Below are 18,507 nucleotides of genomic sequence, written 5' to 3' on the forward strand. Positions count from 1 at the left end.
ATTCATCATGAAATGAAAATGGTGGAACTCTAACCTATGACACTTCAGCGTTTTTTTTTTTTTTTCATGCATTTTAGCCTGGCTCATCTTTCAAGGTCCAAAACAGCCAATGTCAGCAGTCAATAGAAGCAAGTTTTCTCCTCTTTGACAAGCTTTGGACCGAAAATCTTGTTCGTTCTTATTATTCTTGACTGGATTTGTTTTTGCCAAGAAAGTGAGGTAGCGAGGATAGAAATGCTACTGGAAAAAAAACCTGAGGTGTAATCAGGGCATTAGTCCACATGCCGACGTCTCCCTGGGCAAGACATTTAACCCCGTGTTGCTTCTGACAGCTGTGCAGCTTGTGTGTGTGTGTGTGAATGTTTGAGTGAATGGACGGAGCAACTTTGAAAATCATCAACGTCCAACATTTAGCATCTTCGCAAACACGTCAATTACGACGCGCGGACAAATCGGAGCAGGTGACATTTGACGTCCCTGTGTTGTGCGTATTTAATAAAACATGGTGCAGATACTTGATTAATATTGAGGAATAACGACAGACAGATGACCTTCCCAGTGACGATGAGTCTCAGTTACGTGACCGTGTGTGTGTGTGTGTGTGTGTGTGTGTGTGTGTGTGTGTGTGTGTGTGTGTCCTTTAGGTAAGTCTGTGTTATACAGTCTTATCGTGCGTGCATTTATTCAGTGTGGAAATGGTTTTCCTGCGGTGACGGGGGGCCGCAAGTTAAAGAAGCACAAAGAAACGGCACAAATGTATAAAAAAAAGAATTCTCACATTCATCCATCTCTTTCAACTGGACATAAAGCTTTAAGAAGCTCATACAAAAATCACACACACACTCCTCTAAAGGCCTGTGTTGGATTTTTATTTTTTATCTCATCTCAGACAGACAGTTCTCTCTCTCTCAGACCTCTTGCTCCTGTCCCTTGAAATTGAGATCAGATTTGCCGCTTGCTCGATCAACCGCTCGCTGCTCTCTGACCAGACAGACAGACAATGTGTGGGATGATGAATGGCAAACTTATCTCAGAAAGCAAGCCCCAGACCTGTTAACCGACCAAATCCCAATTCACTGCAGGGCGCTGCATGTGTATAACTCGGAGAAGGAAAAGGCTGCCTGCACATTCATTTCTCTCCGTTGCTCTCTTTCTGTGCCGTTTTTTTCCTGCCTCCCTTTCTTTGACGGGCCTGACTTGAGTGTCTGTTGCTATTCTCGTCCTCTATCCTCTGAACTGCACACAGCAGCGTATCGGCGGTTCCCGTGTGTGCTCCTCGTCGTCGTCGTCACGACCGCTCACCGAAAAGCCACTTCACTCACCGTTGCCTCTGATAAAAGCCCCAGATGACAACGAGCCGTTACTCTGAACACGGTTATGTAAACACAAAGGAATCCCCCCCACCCCCCAGCTCCACATGATGAAGAATCCTAATTTAGCCACAGACATCTTCAAGGCAAGGCACTTCAGTTTCTGCTCTGCTTCTGCCACAATCTGGAGAACCCGAGGTGCAGCCAGCCAGGCAGCGTTCAGTAATTATTTTGGCGTCTATTGTTTCCGGGCTTGTGGTCCAGTCGGTCCATGTAGGAATGCTTATTTTTTTCTCCCCCTCCTCAGTGACTTTGCTAATATAATCAATATGAGGGTCAAAACGCATGATGGGGGCGGTTTTAAAGCAGTGTCAAAAATTTCTCACAGAGAAAAACAATCCTGTTGTGGATTTGGCTTGTGAAGTGATCCATCTCATGCAAAGTCAACACTCGGTGCTTTTCTGAGAAACGGAAACAGCAGCTCGGGTCTCACTCGCCACACGTTTTGGTAAGTGTGGCATAATGATTAATACGGCAAGTGCAGAGAAGTGGCACGCGCTGACCTTTCCTATACGTGACTACTTTTGTGCAGTGTGTGCTGCGTGAATGCTCTTGTGTGTGTGTGTGTTTTTAATTAGTAGATATATTCATCACTGGAGGGAACGTAACGGATGTCTCTTCACAATTTGTCCTTTGATTCTCGTGTGTACCAATGTGTGTGTGTCTTTAGGGGCATTTTCTGGCACAAACACCGACCTCGTCAGCACCAGTAGTCCTCATGGAGACCATAACCAGGTCCTGGACAGAGCCTAATTTCCAAGAAGCTGGTTTAGTTTTGGGCTAAGATCTGAATTGTGGGTAAGTTTGGGTTTTGTTAAGATGTCAAAAATGAAAGGAAGTCAATGCAGTGTCCTCCAAAGAATGGTATGCACACTCGTGTGTGTGTGAGACCTTTCTTCAGAACATTTAAGGCAGTAAATGGAGAAGTCTCACTGATGGATGTCCCTCTATGAATTTGCATTGGTTTGCCATGGAGAATCTCACTTACAGCTGACTATTCCATCCCTGCGCTTTACAACGCATGAATAAAACACCTGTGCAACACAACATGGGTGCGAGTGACAGTTTGCATTTCATATGCATTTATTTTCCCCCCCTTTTTGCCTAAAATCATACATCCTGTGCTCATCAACCATACGATTTAAACGCTTAACCCACAGCATGAACACAAACAATGGAAACAATTTTGAATTCACATTGCGTCACGACAACATCCAGACATGTATATTTATGAGACTGACAGAACAGAAATGTTTTTTTTTCCTCCTTGTTTTTTTTTTTATTATTATTATTCCGGCAGAAACTTAAAGAAGTTAAAACCGAGTCAGAGACTTACCGTACTTAGAAACTGCACATAAAGACGCACAAGCCTGGTTGTTTTGGTGTCTTCCCTCGAAGAACGACTGGATGAGTCTGCGCTCCAAGCCGATTCAACGCAGTGTCAGGCATAAAAATAAAAATAATAATAATAATAATAATAATAATAATAATAATAAAATAAAGAAAAGTTTGTTTTATCCACGGGGATAAAAACCTCAATGAAAAAGAATCTGCTGCTGTGGTCGCGGCTTTGGATGAATTAACAGCCGGCGGTGCGCGCGGTGGAGCAGCAGCAGCAGCAGCAGAGCGCCACTCTGCAGCCGTTGTGAGCGGTGACAGTCAACTGCCCGGTAATCCAAGTGCGTTTCACAGCCTCCCGTTTGCGCAGACGAGCGTGCGGGCGTGCGGGCGGAGAGCTCCTCCTCGCCTTATCTCTGCTCCTGTGCGAGGAGGAAGGAGGAGGAGGAAGAAGAAGCAGCTTCTTCTCCACATCTGCTTTAATGTGCGCGCTCGGTCGGGACTGGCTGCTGGACTCTCCTTTTGGACAAGCCGCCCCTGGGGGGGGGTTGAGACTATAATCACACACACACAAATGACAGCACGTGTGATTCATCACTTTAAACGTGACCTTGGTACAATATCGTCCATCAATAACACCATGAAACCACTATCTGTCATACAACAAGTAATGAAAATACAATTTAACAGCACCCCGGTTGCATTGAAGGAGAGTTGTTGCTATGTGGCATGCTGCAATATCCTGCTGAAGTGGGCTATAAGGGAATACTGTTGTTTGTTCTCCATGTCTAAATATCATCTGTAAAAAAATAAAAAAAATAATCAAGATTTCCCAGCTGATGACAGCCCAAACCACCACAAGGTCCAATTCCTATCTGAACCCTCAATCTTAATCCTTAATCTTAACTGGCCCTCAAAACCAAGTGTTGAGGGTTATTTTTGTCACTTAGAAATGGGACACCCCTTAAATGCAGATACGTCTTCAGACTGTGGGGGGCAGAATAACGCGAAAGCTGCGTCCAGTCTGTCGACTCCAAAAAAAGAAGGAGAAGAACGCATTTACGTCAGGATTATTTATTACGATCTGTTTGTCAGTCAAGTTATTAGGTTGTCAGTTAGTTATAAGATGATACTCATACAAATACCACGACAGTTACCGCACACCACGGCTTATTGAAAAGTAAACAATAGCAAACGATCGTAAAATAAAAATAAATGTTACGCAACAATGACGTCAGTAATCCATAATATGGACCTAAACTAAGATAATACAATGGTTTTCATCATTTTTATATCTCTATTAACAAAGAAAATACTTACATTTGTATCGCACTCGTTTCGCTGCTTTCGGCGCCATCTTTGTTATGTCAAAACACGCAATGCATTCTGGGTAGTCCTTGCTCCCAAGGGTGGTCTCGGAAAATCTCAATATTGAGGGCGATACAGTCCCTTAAACTTGCCCCTCAACTAAATTTTTCTGAGAATCGGAGTTTACCCCAAGTCTCATACTTCTTGCCATTTCGCCTTATAGTGCCATCTGCTCCACGGGTAAACAATGTGCACACACACACACACACACACACAGTATATCTATATCTATATGTTGTGATGAAAATATTTATCTGACCACACCACTCTCTCGGTGTGTGTGCTGCAGTTTTTTGTAACAGACGGTGTTCAAATTTTCATCCATCTCCTGCAGGATTGGACCACATTGGCCAACCTTTGCTCTCCATGTGCATCAATGGTTTCCGGGGGGGTGGAACCTTTGCCCCAAGACCTTTACCCCAACAAGACCTTTGCCCCCTTCTAGCTGCCACTGGTGGTCTTCCATGCTCAAACACTTTTGGGATAAAGCTTACCAACCACTGTTTTCTAGTTTTGGCCCTTCTCAAAGTGCCCCCCCATTCGCTTTCAACAGTTCCACAACAAAATCTACATCGTCCTTTTCACAGCGAGTCACACAGAGTCAGCTGGATGAGATCTTGGAAGATGTCCAGTGGTTTGAAAATTTGCTCCAGATTAGAGACTATTTAGTGTTTTAAGAGGGGATATTACTATATGTGAGTCTGTTTTTTAATCTAAATTACAGTGTGCGTAATAGAATCCCCCTGATGATTGTATGATGGTAATTTGATTTCTGGAAGCCAGACTTGGCATCTAGAAGCCGGTTGTGGTGTGTGAGGGAAAAAACATCTGCGACTACTTGCAGAACAATTAGTTCAGCGTCTTCTTTGTGTTGCCTCTTTTTTTTTTTTTTGCTCGACAACTTGCTCTCTGCGCTTGATTACTGTTTGTCAGCAGCTCATGTCATTTCGAGTTGAACACTCATTCCTCTTCTTCTGCTCAAACGCACACACACACAGAGGAGAGAGAGAGACACATGTCAGTGGTTGGACATGTAGCTGCATATTTATTGCACATTACACCGGTGAAAGACACCAATAAGCCTATATCATCTCTAAAGCCAAGCAGATCTGAGAACAGCCAGTGCCACCGCACACACCTCCAAACCAAAATAGAGGAAACGAGAGTGGACAATCACTGAAACTTCTCCACTTCTTCTTTCCGTGTGGGGGAAGAAAAAGCCACACTTAACATGTACTGTATGTCTGCACGCTGAAATGATTTAGATCAGGGGCGTCAAACTCATTTTAAGTGATAGCATAACAACAAAAACTCTTTATTTTACATTTCTTGAGACAAATAAGTGCAATTTCCAACAATATTATGCCTAATTTTACCATTTACACATGTGCACGACACCATACAGATCACATTGGATCGATAAAGGCACAAACATTAAGTCACAGGTATCTGGAAGTGTATGGAAGTATATATTTAACAAGGATGTGAGTCATGGCAAAAAAAAATTAATAACATCTGTATTATGGTTATTTGTTTTGTGGTGTTTCACAGCAGTAAGCATCTCTAATGTTCCATTACTTTTCTTTGTTCTCGTCTTTTGCTCCTTTTTTTTTGATGCAAACACATCTGGACAAAAGTAATTCCGTGCATACGACATATATAGTCAACCACTAGTGGTTCTGCAAAAAAAAGTGACTATAGTCACACGTGAAGCCCCCCATACGGATAACTAACTCTCCATTATGGTCAGTTGTGGTGATGAGGGGAAGGTGGAGCGCATGATGGAGGAAAATTGAACTGGAGAAATGCCTGCTTTGTGGGGACATGCTGTGTGGTTATTAAACCAGAGCATAATGAGGCCCGAGACAAGGCCCTGTGAGTTTTTGGTGCCAGTGCGATGTCTGTGCACAGTTTGTGTTTAATAGGACGTCACTGCATCACATCCTGCCACGGAGAATGTAATTATTTTTTGTCCTGGAGCTGGAGAAATCCCAATTTGATATGGCAGATGAGCAGAAGTTGTTGTCTCATTTGAATTTTTTCAAATGTTTCAGTTTTAGCCTCTTTTAGCCCAGTGTTTTGTTTTTCTTTGGCCCACCTCTTAACTGTTTTTGGTTCACCATGAAGCACCAGTCATGGTGTTCTCAGCTAAAATCACTATGTACAATTTTCCCAACCTCAACAGAAACTATCAAAGTGCTGTTGGATGCTTCCCTAGGGTTGCAAACCATTCCGTAAAAAAAATAAGGATTTTTTTTCCGTATTGAACAGATACAGAACGCACTTTGTACCTTTCCACTTTGACAGATTAGTCCACTAATTTGTATGAGGGGAAAATAAAATCCTCATGTCATTCCTTACCAAAATGGGCACTTTTAATTGGTTGTCTGATTCTCTACGAGTCGGCGAGATGTAAAGGTAAAACGGCAACAGGTGCAACAAAGATAATCAAAGTATTATCCCACCCACCCGGGGGTTGATGTATTGGTCTAAGTTCGTCACGTGACCAAAAACACGTCATCGTGCCAAGTTGCATCATGTCTCTATCACTCTGTCAGCATTGTCTTTAGACCTTGTTTCTGCTGCACCACAATGCCCCAAAAACTAAAGTAGTATATGATAACGTTTATATAGCGCTTATCTATATACTCATATACTCAAAGTGTGTGTACAGAATTCATTCAGACACATTGTCACTGGTGGTGGTAAGCTGGGAAGCGTGGCTGCCAATGTGCGCCAAACGGCCCCTCCAACCACCACCATGATCATTCATACACATCTATCTATATATATATAGATAGATGTGTGTGTATATATATATATATATGTATGTATATGTATGTATGTATATGTATGTATATATATGTATGTGTATGTGTGTATATATATGTGTATGTATATATGTGTATGTATGTATGTGTATGTGTGTATATATATGTGTATGTATATATGTGTATGTATGTATGTATATATGTATGTGTATGTGTGTGTATATATATGTGTATGTATATATGTGTATATGTATGTGTGTATGTATGTATGTATGTGTATATGTATGTGTATATATATATATATATATATATGTATGTGTACATGTATGTGTATATATATATATATGTGTGTATATATGTATGTGTATATATATATATGTGTGTATATATATGTATATATATGTGTGTGTATATATATGTGTATATATATGTATATATGTGTATATATATATATGTATATATATAGACAAACAACCATTCAACCCTCACACCTATGGTCAATTTAGAGTGTCCAATTTACCTAATCCCCATATTTATTTTACATTTCAGATTCAATTTAAGATTCAGTTAAAGCAGCATAATAATTTAATTGATGAACTCCAAAAAACTAAAACCAACATATTGTGCACCACACTGTGCAGTAAGCATCTGCGATTGGTTTCCTGGAAATATGTCCAATTTCATTTTACAGCAGCCGGCCACAAAAGACAGATTTCGTCGTGCACCTTCACCTTCAGATCGCAATCTGCTTATTCAGGACTTCTCTTGCTCCCGTTGCTCTACCCACTCATGGGTTGGCATGTTGTGGGTCAGCTTTCCTCAAGGTGATGTGTACTGCATGTATATCGAAATCACATTATCAAGCAGCAAATCGAATGGGTCCGTGTTATTATGCTGAGTCTGTTGCAAGTTGAAGCATGCAGTCAGATTGATGGAGGAAGGGGCTGTAGTTCAGACTAATGTGTTTGTATTTATTTTAATTTCCACCGCCACAAAGTAGCCGGGAGAGAAAAAAGTCATCTGTATTCATTTGCTCGACTCAAATCATTTTTGAGCTCGCCAACCGCGATGGAAAAAGGATTCTGGCGCGTGTGTGCAAGAGGATGAAAAGCTGTCGATTTTTTTGAACAGCGATGAGTCATCTTCTAGTGGAAATAACATTCTACAACACAAAAGCACTTATTTAACGATTAAACAGTCAAAGTAGAGCCTGCTTTGGAAAGTGGAGCCACAGCAAAGCGAGGGTTTGGATTATTATTATTAGCAGAGCTGCGGCTAACGATTATGTTCGTACTCGATTAATCTGACGATTATTTTCTCGATTAATCGTTTGGTGGATAAAATGTTGATCAGTGTTTGTCAAACCTGGAAATGATGATGTTCTCCAATGTATTGTTTTGTCCACACTCTTAAATAAAAGTGCTATGTTGTCCTCATAGGAGAACCCCGTTTGGCTCTGGGTAGAACCTTTTTAAAGGTTCCACCTGGACCCCTTTTGGAGGGTTCCACCAAGAACCCTTTTAAAACCCTTTATTCAGGAAAGTGGTTTTAAAGGGTTCTCTGGATCAAAATGGTTCTTACTGGAACCATTAGTGTTACCAAGAACCCTTTAAAAACCCTATCTTTGGGAAAGGGTTTTTCAGAAGCAAATGGTTCTGGGTAGAACCTCAGCCCTTGTCGAAGAACCCTTTTGGAACCCTTACTTCTAAGAGTGCACAAACAAATGATTCAGTTTTAATGATTTCTTTGTGATGTGAAGCAATGAAACAAAGAAAATATTCACATTTAAAGAAGCTGAAACAATCAGAAATCTCTGTTTTAATCATGAAAAAAAGCCTCAAACCGATGAATCGATTATTAAAATAGTTGACGATTCATTTAGTAATCGGTTAATAATCAATTAATTGTTACAGCTCTAATTATTTTGCATGCTGTGAGGGCTTCAAAAGCGCCTCAGAAGCGTAGAAGTCTGACTTCTTTAAATACACAACATCCATGTGTGTTTGACACCCAGATGGACAGTGAAGGGGGAAAAAAATCCCACATTTCTCCATTTTACACAACAAAGGTTGATAAATTTCCCGCGTCGGGCCTCGGAAAAAAGCCGTCTGAAGTGTTTGGTCTACGGTTTAAACAGACCGAACGCTGACATCCCAGAAACAGAATCTTAAAATAATAATACAAAAAAAAAAAAAAAGAAATCAGTTCACTTTGTGTTGCAGTGTGTCACTCTTTGGTTCAGTGTCTGTCAGCGGGTTTTTGTGCTCGACGTTTACGTGAGAGGTCGCACGCACTGCGCTGCCTGATATTCTACTCGGCACATTTCTAAAAAACCACATCCTGTCATATTGGCGAGGGAGTTTTCATGAACAGTGACAAACTATCCCAGTAGACGAGGCATTTTTTTTCTTCTTTTGGTGATAATGTCACACAGATAAAGTATCGTTTCCTGTTTCTATTGCATTTGGGAACCAGACTGACACAGTTCTGATGTGAGGATACAGTCACTGCAACCAGTATTAGAAACAAAATGATTTTTTTTTTTAACTCAGTGGTTTCTAGATTGTGATGCTGCAGAAGCACTCGAAGCGTTTCATCAAACAGACACAGACTGTGGTAGAATAAACTCTGCTGAGTCATCATCTCTGGGCTGCTCTAGTGTTCTGAAAACAGACCTGGCTGCTGCAGAATCCTATTAGAAGGCGTGTTATTGTCCCAAAGTGTTTATAATTGCAATTTAATTTAGTGCAATTGAACCCTACAATAAGAGAGGCTGATATTTCAATTTGCCACCAGGGGGCATCTTGAACTACTTTACCTACACCACGACTGAGCTGCAGACTGAGCTTGGAAATGCAGTATGTTTTGCTCATGCATTTAAGATTTTGTATTCAGTAACTACACAAACCGCTGTGATGTTTGATATCAACCCTATATAGAAATGTGACACGCGCGATTAATCTCATCTCGCCTCGCGTGAGAAACGTGTTTCCCGTGTGAACTCCAGTTAATCACCATCAGAATGAGAAAGAGGCTAAATTAAGTAGCTCAATTGTGTGCAGATAATGAAATAACCCGAGCAGGATCGGCTCATTTGGAGCCCTCTGAACCTCACCGCAATCATTTATTATCAGCATTATATTAACGCTCATTAACGATGTTATAATTACATTTTACACTCGTCCTGTTTGGTGGTTAAAATAGACTAACCCTAACCCTGAGAGCATGTTTATGCACGGCTTAATAAGACTCTGCAAAGGATTTGTAATCATTTATTCATTGGTATTTAAAGGTGCATTATGTAATAAATCTAAAGCAACTGGCCATAAAATCCTCCTAATATGTCACAGAGACTCAGGAATAATGTTCATATAACAAACTGAACTCACCAACAACAACAGTACAGACAAAATATTTGCATTAAAAAAATATATTTTGCAGACTGCAAATCATGTTTACGTTTTGAAATCATGTTTTGGCATGTGGCGCCACCTACCGCCGTCGACCGATCATTGCAGTCAGTAGAGTCTCAGCTGCCGAGCAACCACGGGTTGCCAGTTACGTCAGAAAACGCAAACCTAAAAGACCTCGGTATTTTGAATTTGAATGTATTCACCGTTTTTGGCCACATTCTTACATATGGCACCTTTAATATTTAATACAGAAAGACTGGACAGTATATATCTCATAAAATGAGCTGTTGAGGTGCTTACTTTCATTATAAACCGTCTGCAGCAGCCAGTATGTACAAAAGTTGAACTACAAAGACTTCATGCACCTCTTAAATGTTCCATTATTTCTTTGTATTGACCTAATAGTGCAAATGGGGGTGAAAATACAGTTTATCTCAAAAGGCAGGAGATCAAAAATAGCCAGAACGACCTGCTCCACCAAACGCTGTCGTCATGATTTAAAGATGACACCTGGCTGAGCCACTGTGAGGAGGACATGCTTCTTTTTTAAATCGCTACCTAACGGTGATGATTTAGCTGTGGCTTTTAATAGCAAAGGGCCCTCGTCTCACGTATTATCTTTTACTGCCATTTATAGCCAAGCTAGACGGATGAGCAGTTTCCTTCGTCTTCCTCCATCAATATCTATTGCCTGGACCAAAAAAAAAAAAAATCACACAATGCTCCAGCTGAACAAAACAGATTTAGGTCGTTCGGGGGTTATTCTCGAGTACTTTGAAATTAATGGCCTCGCGTTTTCAATGAGGTAACAGAAGAACCAGAGTGAATACTTAGCTGTATCGTGTATTAAACGGAAAGAAAAGAAAAATAGTGTTCACTGTAATTACAATTTGTGATTCACGGCTCTCCTGACACGCAGCAGCGTTGTTATGTTTGCCGCTCCAACAGATTTGCTTCCTCCTTGATTCAAATCTGCACTGAAGCAGCCCAGATAGGCTTGAACGTCTCATATAGAGTATTGACAGAAGAGACCGGAAGACGGCCAACATTAGTAACGGGTGGAGGATGAGAGATAAAAGTGAGAGTGAGAGAAGGTGAGGAACCAGCTGTGTCTGGTTTTTTTTAACGCTGTAGAATGTACACTACCGTTCAAAAAGTTTGGGGTCACTTAGAAATGTCCTTATTTTTGAAGGAAAAGCACCTTTTTTCACATTCAATATTAAATGAATCAGAAATACACTAACTATACATTGTTAATGTGGTAAACGACTATTCTAGCTGCAAACATCTGGTTTTTAATGGAATATGTACATAGGTGTATAGAGGCCCCTTTTCCAGCAACCATCTCTCCAGCGTTCTAATGGTACATGCTAATGGCATTAGAAGGGTATTGGATGATTAGAAAACCCTAGTGCAATTATGTTAGCACAACTGAAAACAGTTTTGTTGCTTCTTTTACAGAAGGGCAAAATTATTATTTTGAGTAAAAATCTTTATTTCTAATCTTGTCAGTGTCTTGACTATATTTTCTATTAAAGGTGCCATATGTAAGAATGTGGCCAAAAACGGTTACTACATTCAAATTCAAAATACCGAGGTCTTTTAGGTTTCGTTTTCTGACGGAAAAAAAACGGAAACCCGTGGTTGCTCGGCAGCTGAGACTCTACAGACTGCAATGATCAGTAGGTGGCGCCACATGCCAAAACATGATTTCAAAACATAAACATGATTTGCAGTCTGCAAAACATTTTTTTTAATGCAAATATTTTGGCTGCGCTGTTGTTGTTGGTGAGTTCAGTTTGTTATATGAACATTATTCCTGAGTCTCTGTGACATATTAGGAGGATTTTATGGCCAGTTGATTTAGAGTTATTACATAATGCACCTTTAATTCTCTCTTGATGAATAACGGTGTGACTTTTTATGGAAAACACACACAAAAAACTTGTACAGGTGACCCCAAACTTTTGAATGGTATTATAAGTATTCAAATACAGAAATTTCTGATCACTTTTTTTTTTTTTTTTTTTTTTTAATGAACAAGATAAAAAATGCATCTGGACACCATTTGAATAAACACATCACAGTAAATAATATACTTCATAACACTGTCTTTTATCACTGCAGTAATAAAGCTTTCCTTAATACGCATACACATGCACGCAAAGGGATGAAGTTGTAATACATATAAACACGCCGTGATTTTAGTTAAACCATAAAAAAAATATCACACAATACAGTTATTTATCGACAGCAGCAGCAGCTTAAAAGTGCAAAAAAAAAAAAAGAACAATTCTGTGCTATCCAAAGTGAGCTTAGGGTGTCAGAGTTGTCCCGACATACATTACAAACGTACAGTATCAAAAACATTTAGTGCAGCAGTATTAACACATGGCTCTTGTTAAAGGCTCAGTCAACCTGGTGAGAATTGTTGGCATAAACGAAGTCAGTCGATTGTTGTTGTTTTGTTTTTTCCGATTAAAGGCTTCTCCAAGCGAGCGTCCGTGAGAACAAAACTGTCAGACACGTGCGGCGGCAAAAAACATGTGATTATTTCTATTCCGCCTCACGCGACGAACCTTTCCTTGTCCTGTGTGCTTTTTCCTCCCTGGAACATAGAAAGCGTTTGACAACTGATTAGTATAATAGCTGGTCATTTCTCCTGCGTGTTGACTATTTTTGAACTGAAATTTCACGAGCCAGATTTTCTTTTTTGCTTTGCTCTCGGTCACAATTTGAATGACGTTTGAAGCCCCCTGTTAAATTCAGCAGAGCCTTACATGGGCTCTCTCCAAATCCCCTGACTTTTCTCAATGCTCAAATGTGGTGCCAACGAGTTGTCGATCCACATCGGCCAACTTCATTTATTCAATTTCTTTTTTTGCAGGGGGACAGTCGCCGACGCTTTCGCCTACACATTCGTTCTCGCACCTTTTACGCACACGTCCCTGCAGCTCTGCCTCGAGACAAAGTTGTTGCTGCTCCCGCCGCAGCCCGAGTAGGCAAACTCCTCGCACCTCTTGGTGGCCTTGTTGTAGTAGTAGCGAGTAATGGAGGCCGAACACCGCCCTTTATCCAGCGGGTCGAGGCACAGCACAGGCACGGCTGTGGATTAAAGCACAAAGCACCCAATGAGGAGAGCGATCACAGTGTCTGAAGGACAACAGAACAATTAAATCTAGCAAGGCATGATTGTGACACTTCTCGTACTAACTTTTTCGTGGGCTGCAGTACTCCATGCAAGACGCGTGGTCTTGAAAGCGATTGGAGTTGCCCTCGCAGCCTCCGTAATAAAAGGGCTCGCACTGCATTGTGGTCATGTTGAAGGAGAAGCGGCGGAAAAGGGCACGGCACGGTCCTTCCTGTTTGGGAAACCTGCAGATTTGGGGAATCTCTGTGGAGGAAAACGGACACATTTTATGGGCTGGGGGGCTGGAACGAATCCAACAACATTGTTTGTGTTGTGCACACACACGCACAAAAAGAGCTTCAGGAGTTAGCTGTGGGCAACTAAATCTAATCTGAGATATAGGGATAGACTGATTATCGGCCGGGCCAATATTCAGCATTTTGACGCAAATCATAAGAGATCAATTTATTTCAAATTTCAGTTAACTTTATAAGCTGAGTCTGGGAGCTACCTGCACTTTTTGTTAAAAATTTTAAAACAAAGTCTATTGTCTAAGACAGGGGTCTGCAACCTTTAGAACCTTCTCCACCCAAATACAATCAATCTGGAGCCACAAAAAAAAAAACTATTTGACTCTTAAAATTAAGTTAATATCATGTAAGTTTTTTTTTTATATACTGTATATACACTGTTTTTAAAGAACTACAGTTTGTCCCATTTATGACATTTTAGAACTACAAAAAGAAAACTGTTGACACCTCTTATAAAGTGTGTATAAATAACTTTGAAAAGAAATGAAATGATTTTATGTAGTTTATGCCTGAGAAAACCTGCCTGGCATAAGTACATGGATCTAAAAATGTACAGGACTCCGACTGTGTACTTCTTCACGTACACATTACTTTAATTTAACAGCTCTCGGGGAGGTTTTTCAATATCGCATTTGACGTAGACATTGGATGTTATTCACAAAATGTCAAAACGCTTTTATATACGCTATATATAAATAAAAATAAACACTACAAGGAGCCACTGCAGAGGGGCTGAAGAGCCACATGAGGCTCTGGAGCCGCAGGTTGCAGACCCCTGGTCTAAGATAAAATAAAAAACTTTAACATGTTGCAAATCTGAAAAGCCCTTTAACCTATGCTTAAATGCATTTAAACAAACTTAAGTGTTGCTGTTTGCAAATTAATAAATATTTTGACGCCAATATTTTCACTTTTATTTGTAAATTAATATCGGCCTCCTTGACTCCTAATAATCGGTATCGGCCCTGAAAAACCATATCAGTCTATAATCTGAGAGGATGACGGAGAGATTTCACAAACACACAAAAAAAACTTTAAATCTATTCTAAAAATCTAACATACACTCCTTGCAAAGTTTGAAAACCACACCCAGCATAATATACAGTACATTCAGCAGCTTCCAAAAGGTCTAAGGGACAACATTGTCCTCGTGGCTCATCACTTTATCGCTTGACAACTTACTTGGAATTCTGAAGCATGTTTTCTGACACTCCGGGTAACTCCTGAAGTTGTTGGCGTTGCCCTGGCACCCTCCGTAGTAGAAAACCTCGCACTTTTGGGTGATTGTGTTGTAGTAATAGCGCTCGATCTCTCCTCTGCAGGGACCCTCGTCCACTTGAAGGAGACACGCGCCTAGAAAAACAACCGTTAATACAACAATTTAGTGAGGAAAAAAAACGGTGGTGCGCGTAAAACACATTCTTTTTAATGTGCCTAAAAGGTCTCATACCCGACATTAAACGGACATTAATAAATAAGGAACGTACCTTGAGGTGCCAGCGCAAAAACGCTGCAAAGCGAGGAGAAAAGTGTAAATAGAGCAAATGTACAAGACCCCATGGTGGTAACTGTGCGCGCTCTCGCTCTCGTCTTTTCCGTCTCGTCTTCCCCAGTCGTCGCGCGTCCACTTTTATGAGTTTGGCGTTTCCCGGAGGAATTTTAGGGGCGGGAATATCGTGGTGACTCATTTCCATATCATAGGAGAACTGGAATAGAGAGTGTGATGAATTTTTTTTTTAATGACATCAGACAGAAACGGCATCGATAACTTTGCGTAAATGTGAGTCAGGAATTCAGAACCAAAACGAAATGACAGGCGAGACTCGCTGACACCTTCACTGGTGATGGTGAGGAGGATGATGATGAATTAGGCTCAATTGATCCATGACTGTAATGTTGGAAAGATACTCTTGTGAAATCAGATCTTACTAACCCAAACCCTAACCCACTAACTTACTGCTTCTTGCCAAGTTCCCAACACAAAACCAGTCTGACTGCATCAGATCTCTCTCACACACACACACACACACACACACACACACACACACACACACACACACACACTTAGAAATAAGGGTTAAAAAGGGTCTGAGGTTCTACCTGGAACCATTTGCTTCTGAAAAACCCTTTCCCGAAAAAAGGGTTTTTTCCTGAAGAAAGGGTTTTAAAAGGGTTCCAGGTGGAACCTTCTCTTATGAGGACAAGCCGAAGAACCGTATATGGTTCTACTTAGCACTTTTATTTCTGAGAGTGAGGAGTCTATTTCTAATTTTAATAACTTAACCACTATTCAAATCTTAGCCCTAAACTTGTGTAACCAGTTCCTCAGAAATGAGGTTTTTCCTTATTATTTTAAGGACCAGGTTCATGTCTCCATGAGGACTACTGTTCCTGGAGAGGTCGGTGTTTATGCCAGAAAATGTTCTAAAGAGGGAACACACACACGCGCACACACTCTCTCTCACACACACACGCACACACACACACTCTCACACACACACCTCAATCTCCAGCCTTGAGCCTCTTTGTTATGTTTTGTTTAATGACTGCAGCCGCCGACAGCATTTTTCCAAGGAAACCGTAATTTGTCTTACTAAACTCTCAATTCCGTCCTTCCTCAGCGCTAAAATCAGCATCCCTTTGGAACTAAATGTACCAAAAAACCTCTTTGTTTCTTTTACCGACAGACCTGTGCATAAATATATTGCTTTGTTATTCCACATATTCCACTTTTTTCCCTAAAGACAAAGGAAGGCACAATCCAAATCCGGTCATTACAGCATATTAAAAGCAACCGTCTTTGCGTCGTTGGGAAACTGCAGTGCAGTCATCTTTAGGAAAAGGATGTGTCTCCACCTTGACAGGTAGAGGCTAAATACAGATTAGTCGTCTTATCACAGTGACCTGATACATGTGGCCGACGTTGCACTCAGACCTATACCTGGATTCACTTTGAAAACAGAGTCAGAATAGCAAAAATCTGCAATTTAATCTGCAAAACAGAGGATATCGTTTTCGTTTTTGCATGTAATCCAAAGACCTGAAACATGAGACCTGTGTATATTAATTAGTTGAGAATCTGTGGCTTGACTTTGCACTAGGCCTCGTCTTAATGAGATTAAACGGATTAGGACTGTTGATACAGATTACTTTATAACCCAGATTATGAGAAAGGAGAGGGATTCTTCAACAGGACTTTGGCTGTGAAGGACTGCTCCTTGTAGGCATTCGTAAGTACATTTTTATTGATCATATTTTACTGAACACCAATCAATACAAGCATTTGATTTCTTATAATAGTGTCAGCATTATGTAACACAAAGTTGATTTTTTTTGTTCTTTTGTGATAGAGAATGCCGGTCATCAATGTAGACGACCTGACGGACAAGGACAAAGCTGTAATGGAAGTAAACCAAAAGAAACTTGAAGTGAAACTGGAGAGGTGGTTGGTAAGTTCTTTATCATCCACGTGATGAATATACCGCAAAAGAAATCATCCTGCTTGAGTGTGATTGTTTAAATTGCAGTTCCTTTAACAAGCGGCATGTCCAATTTAAATTGTTGGATGAGGTGTCTTTAACGCCATCGTCTCCTCACCTTAGACGTCTAAATGCTGTGAAGAAGTCAAGGAGTACATTCAGGCTCGAGAGGAGGAGGACATTCTCGTCAAAGGCATACCAGAGGATAAAAACCCCTTCAAGGAGAAAGGTGGATGTGTCATCTGCTAAAATGGGAGATCCGCAAGGAGCTTTTCATACCTCAGATTAGCACCCAAGGACTCTCTCTCTCTCTCGCCCCTACCGACAAAGAATTTGCAAACAAAGACAGACTAGCAGGACATAATGAAGTGTTAACTGAACGACTCTCATTGTTATTTCGGCCTTTGAAAAAGAAAAGTATTCGGTAGAGGTTTATATTTTTGCTTCCCTGTCATGTGGCGTATAGCGTCTTAGCAAACGGACCCATGTGTTCTTCCACGGACACTAACAACTGTCATTAAATCTGCTCGTTTATAACTCAACCTGTCTCCGTCATTCACTGCACAAAGGGGTTTCGTGACAGGGTGGATACACAAGTTTGCACACATTCACACAAACTTTTCCCCGGAAACTTTATGAATATCATTATTACGTAGCACAGACATTTACGTTAATAAATTACATAATATACCTTGCCTGTTATTAGCTATTTCCTGTTTAGAGTAAGATTTTATCCTGTAGCTCCAGGTGGCTTTTGCTTTCCATTCATTTCTGCATAAGAATAAAATTAGATTAAACATTTTTTTTTAACTGAACATTATTGCACATGTATTACATTTCAATCTAATTTCAATATTGGAAATTAAAAGATTCAAACATGTGCACGAGGAAGGACGATGATGTATCACCAAATTGATATTTTTGACCCAAACCTGCCTTGGATTCCTTCACACACACAAAAAAACATTTTAATGGATAACACAACATTTCTGTGTTTCGAGACCATGTACTTAACTTTTCAAGTCGTATCAACTCCCCAAGCTTTTGTGTCTGGGCCACATAAATCGAGGTGTCATAAGACTGCTCAGGTCCCCTCAGTTGTATGTTTTGCCACACATTTTTAAGCTTTATGCATCTATAGCAAACTATTGAGAATATATATATATATATATATATATTACCTTAGTACCAAAGGAGAGATGGGAATCACAAAAAATGCTATGTTACGGCTAGTTGGGTGAGAATGTAGGTCAGAGAGGAGCCTTCAAATAAGAAAGCTACAGTAGACTTTGTGCCTCATCCTTCACTTTATCTTTTTTGCTTTAAT

General features: G+C 40.5%; 2 protein-coding genes across 2 annotated transcripts; one reads left to right on the forward strand and one right to left on the reverse strand.

Moving 5' to 3' along the window:
* Positions 1-12,332: 12,332 nt before the first annotated feature.
* tfpi2 (tissue factor pathway inhibitor 2) lies at positions 12,333-15,292 on the reverse strand. Its single transcript, XM_083899948.1, has 5 exons — positions 15,189-15,292; positions 14,884-15,054; positions 13,475-13,654; positions 13,192-13,365; positions 12,333-12,868 (listed from the first exon to the last, which is right to left on the reverse strand). Exons 1-5 carry the CDS (start codon positions 15,259-15,261, stop codon positions 12,780-12,782), a joined length of 687 nt encoding a protein of 228 aa, XP_083756074.1. The 5' UTR covers positions 15,262-15,292; the 3' UTR covers positions 12,333-12,779.
* Positions 15,293-17,054: 1,762 nt separating this feature from the next.
* gngt1 (guanine nucleotide binding protein (G protein), gamma transducing activity polypeptide 1) lies at positions 17,055-17,429 on the forward strand (the record flags this gene model as incomplete). Its single annotated transcript, XM_083900000.1, has 2 exons — positions 17,055-17,150; positions 17,304-17,429. 2 exons carry the CDS (start codon positions 17,055-17,057, stop codon positions 17,427-17,429), a joined length of 222 nt encoding a protein of 73 aa, XP_083756126.1.
* Positions 17,430-18,507: the final 1,078 nt, after the last annotated feature.

Source organism: Microchirus variegatus (genome assembly GCF_963457635.1).
Source record: "Microchirus variegatus genome assembly, chromosome: 13".
NCBI lineage: Eukaryota > Metazoa > Chordata > Actinopteri > Pleuronectiformes > Soleidae > Microchirus > Microchirus variegatus.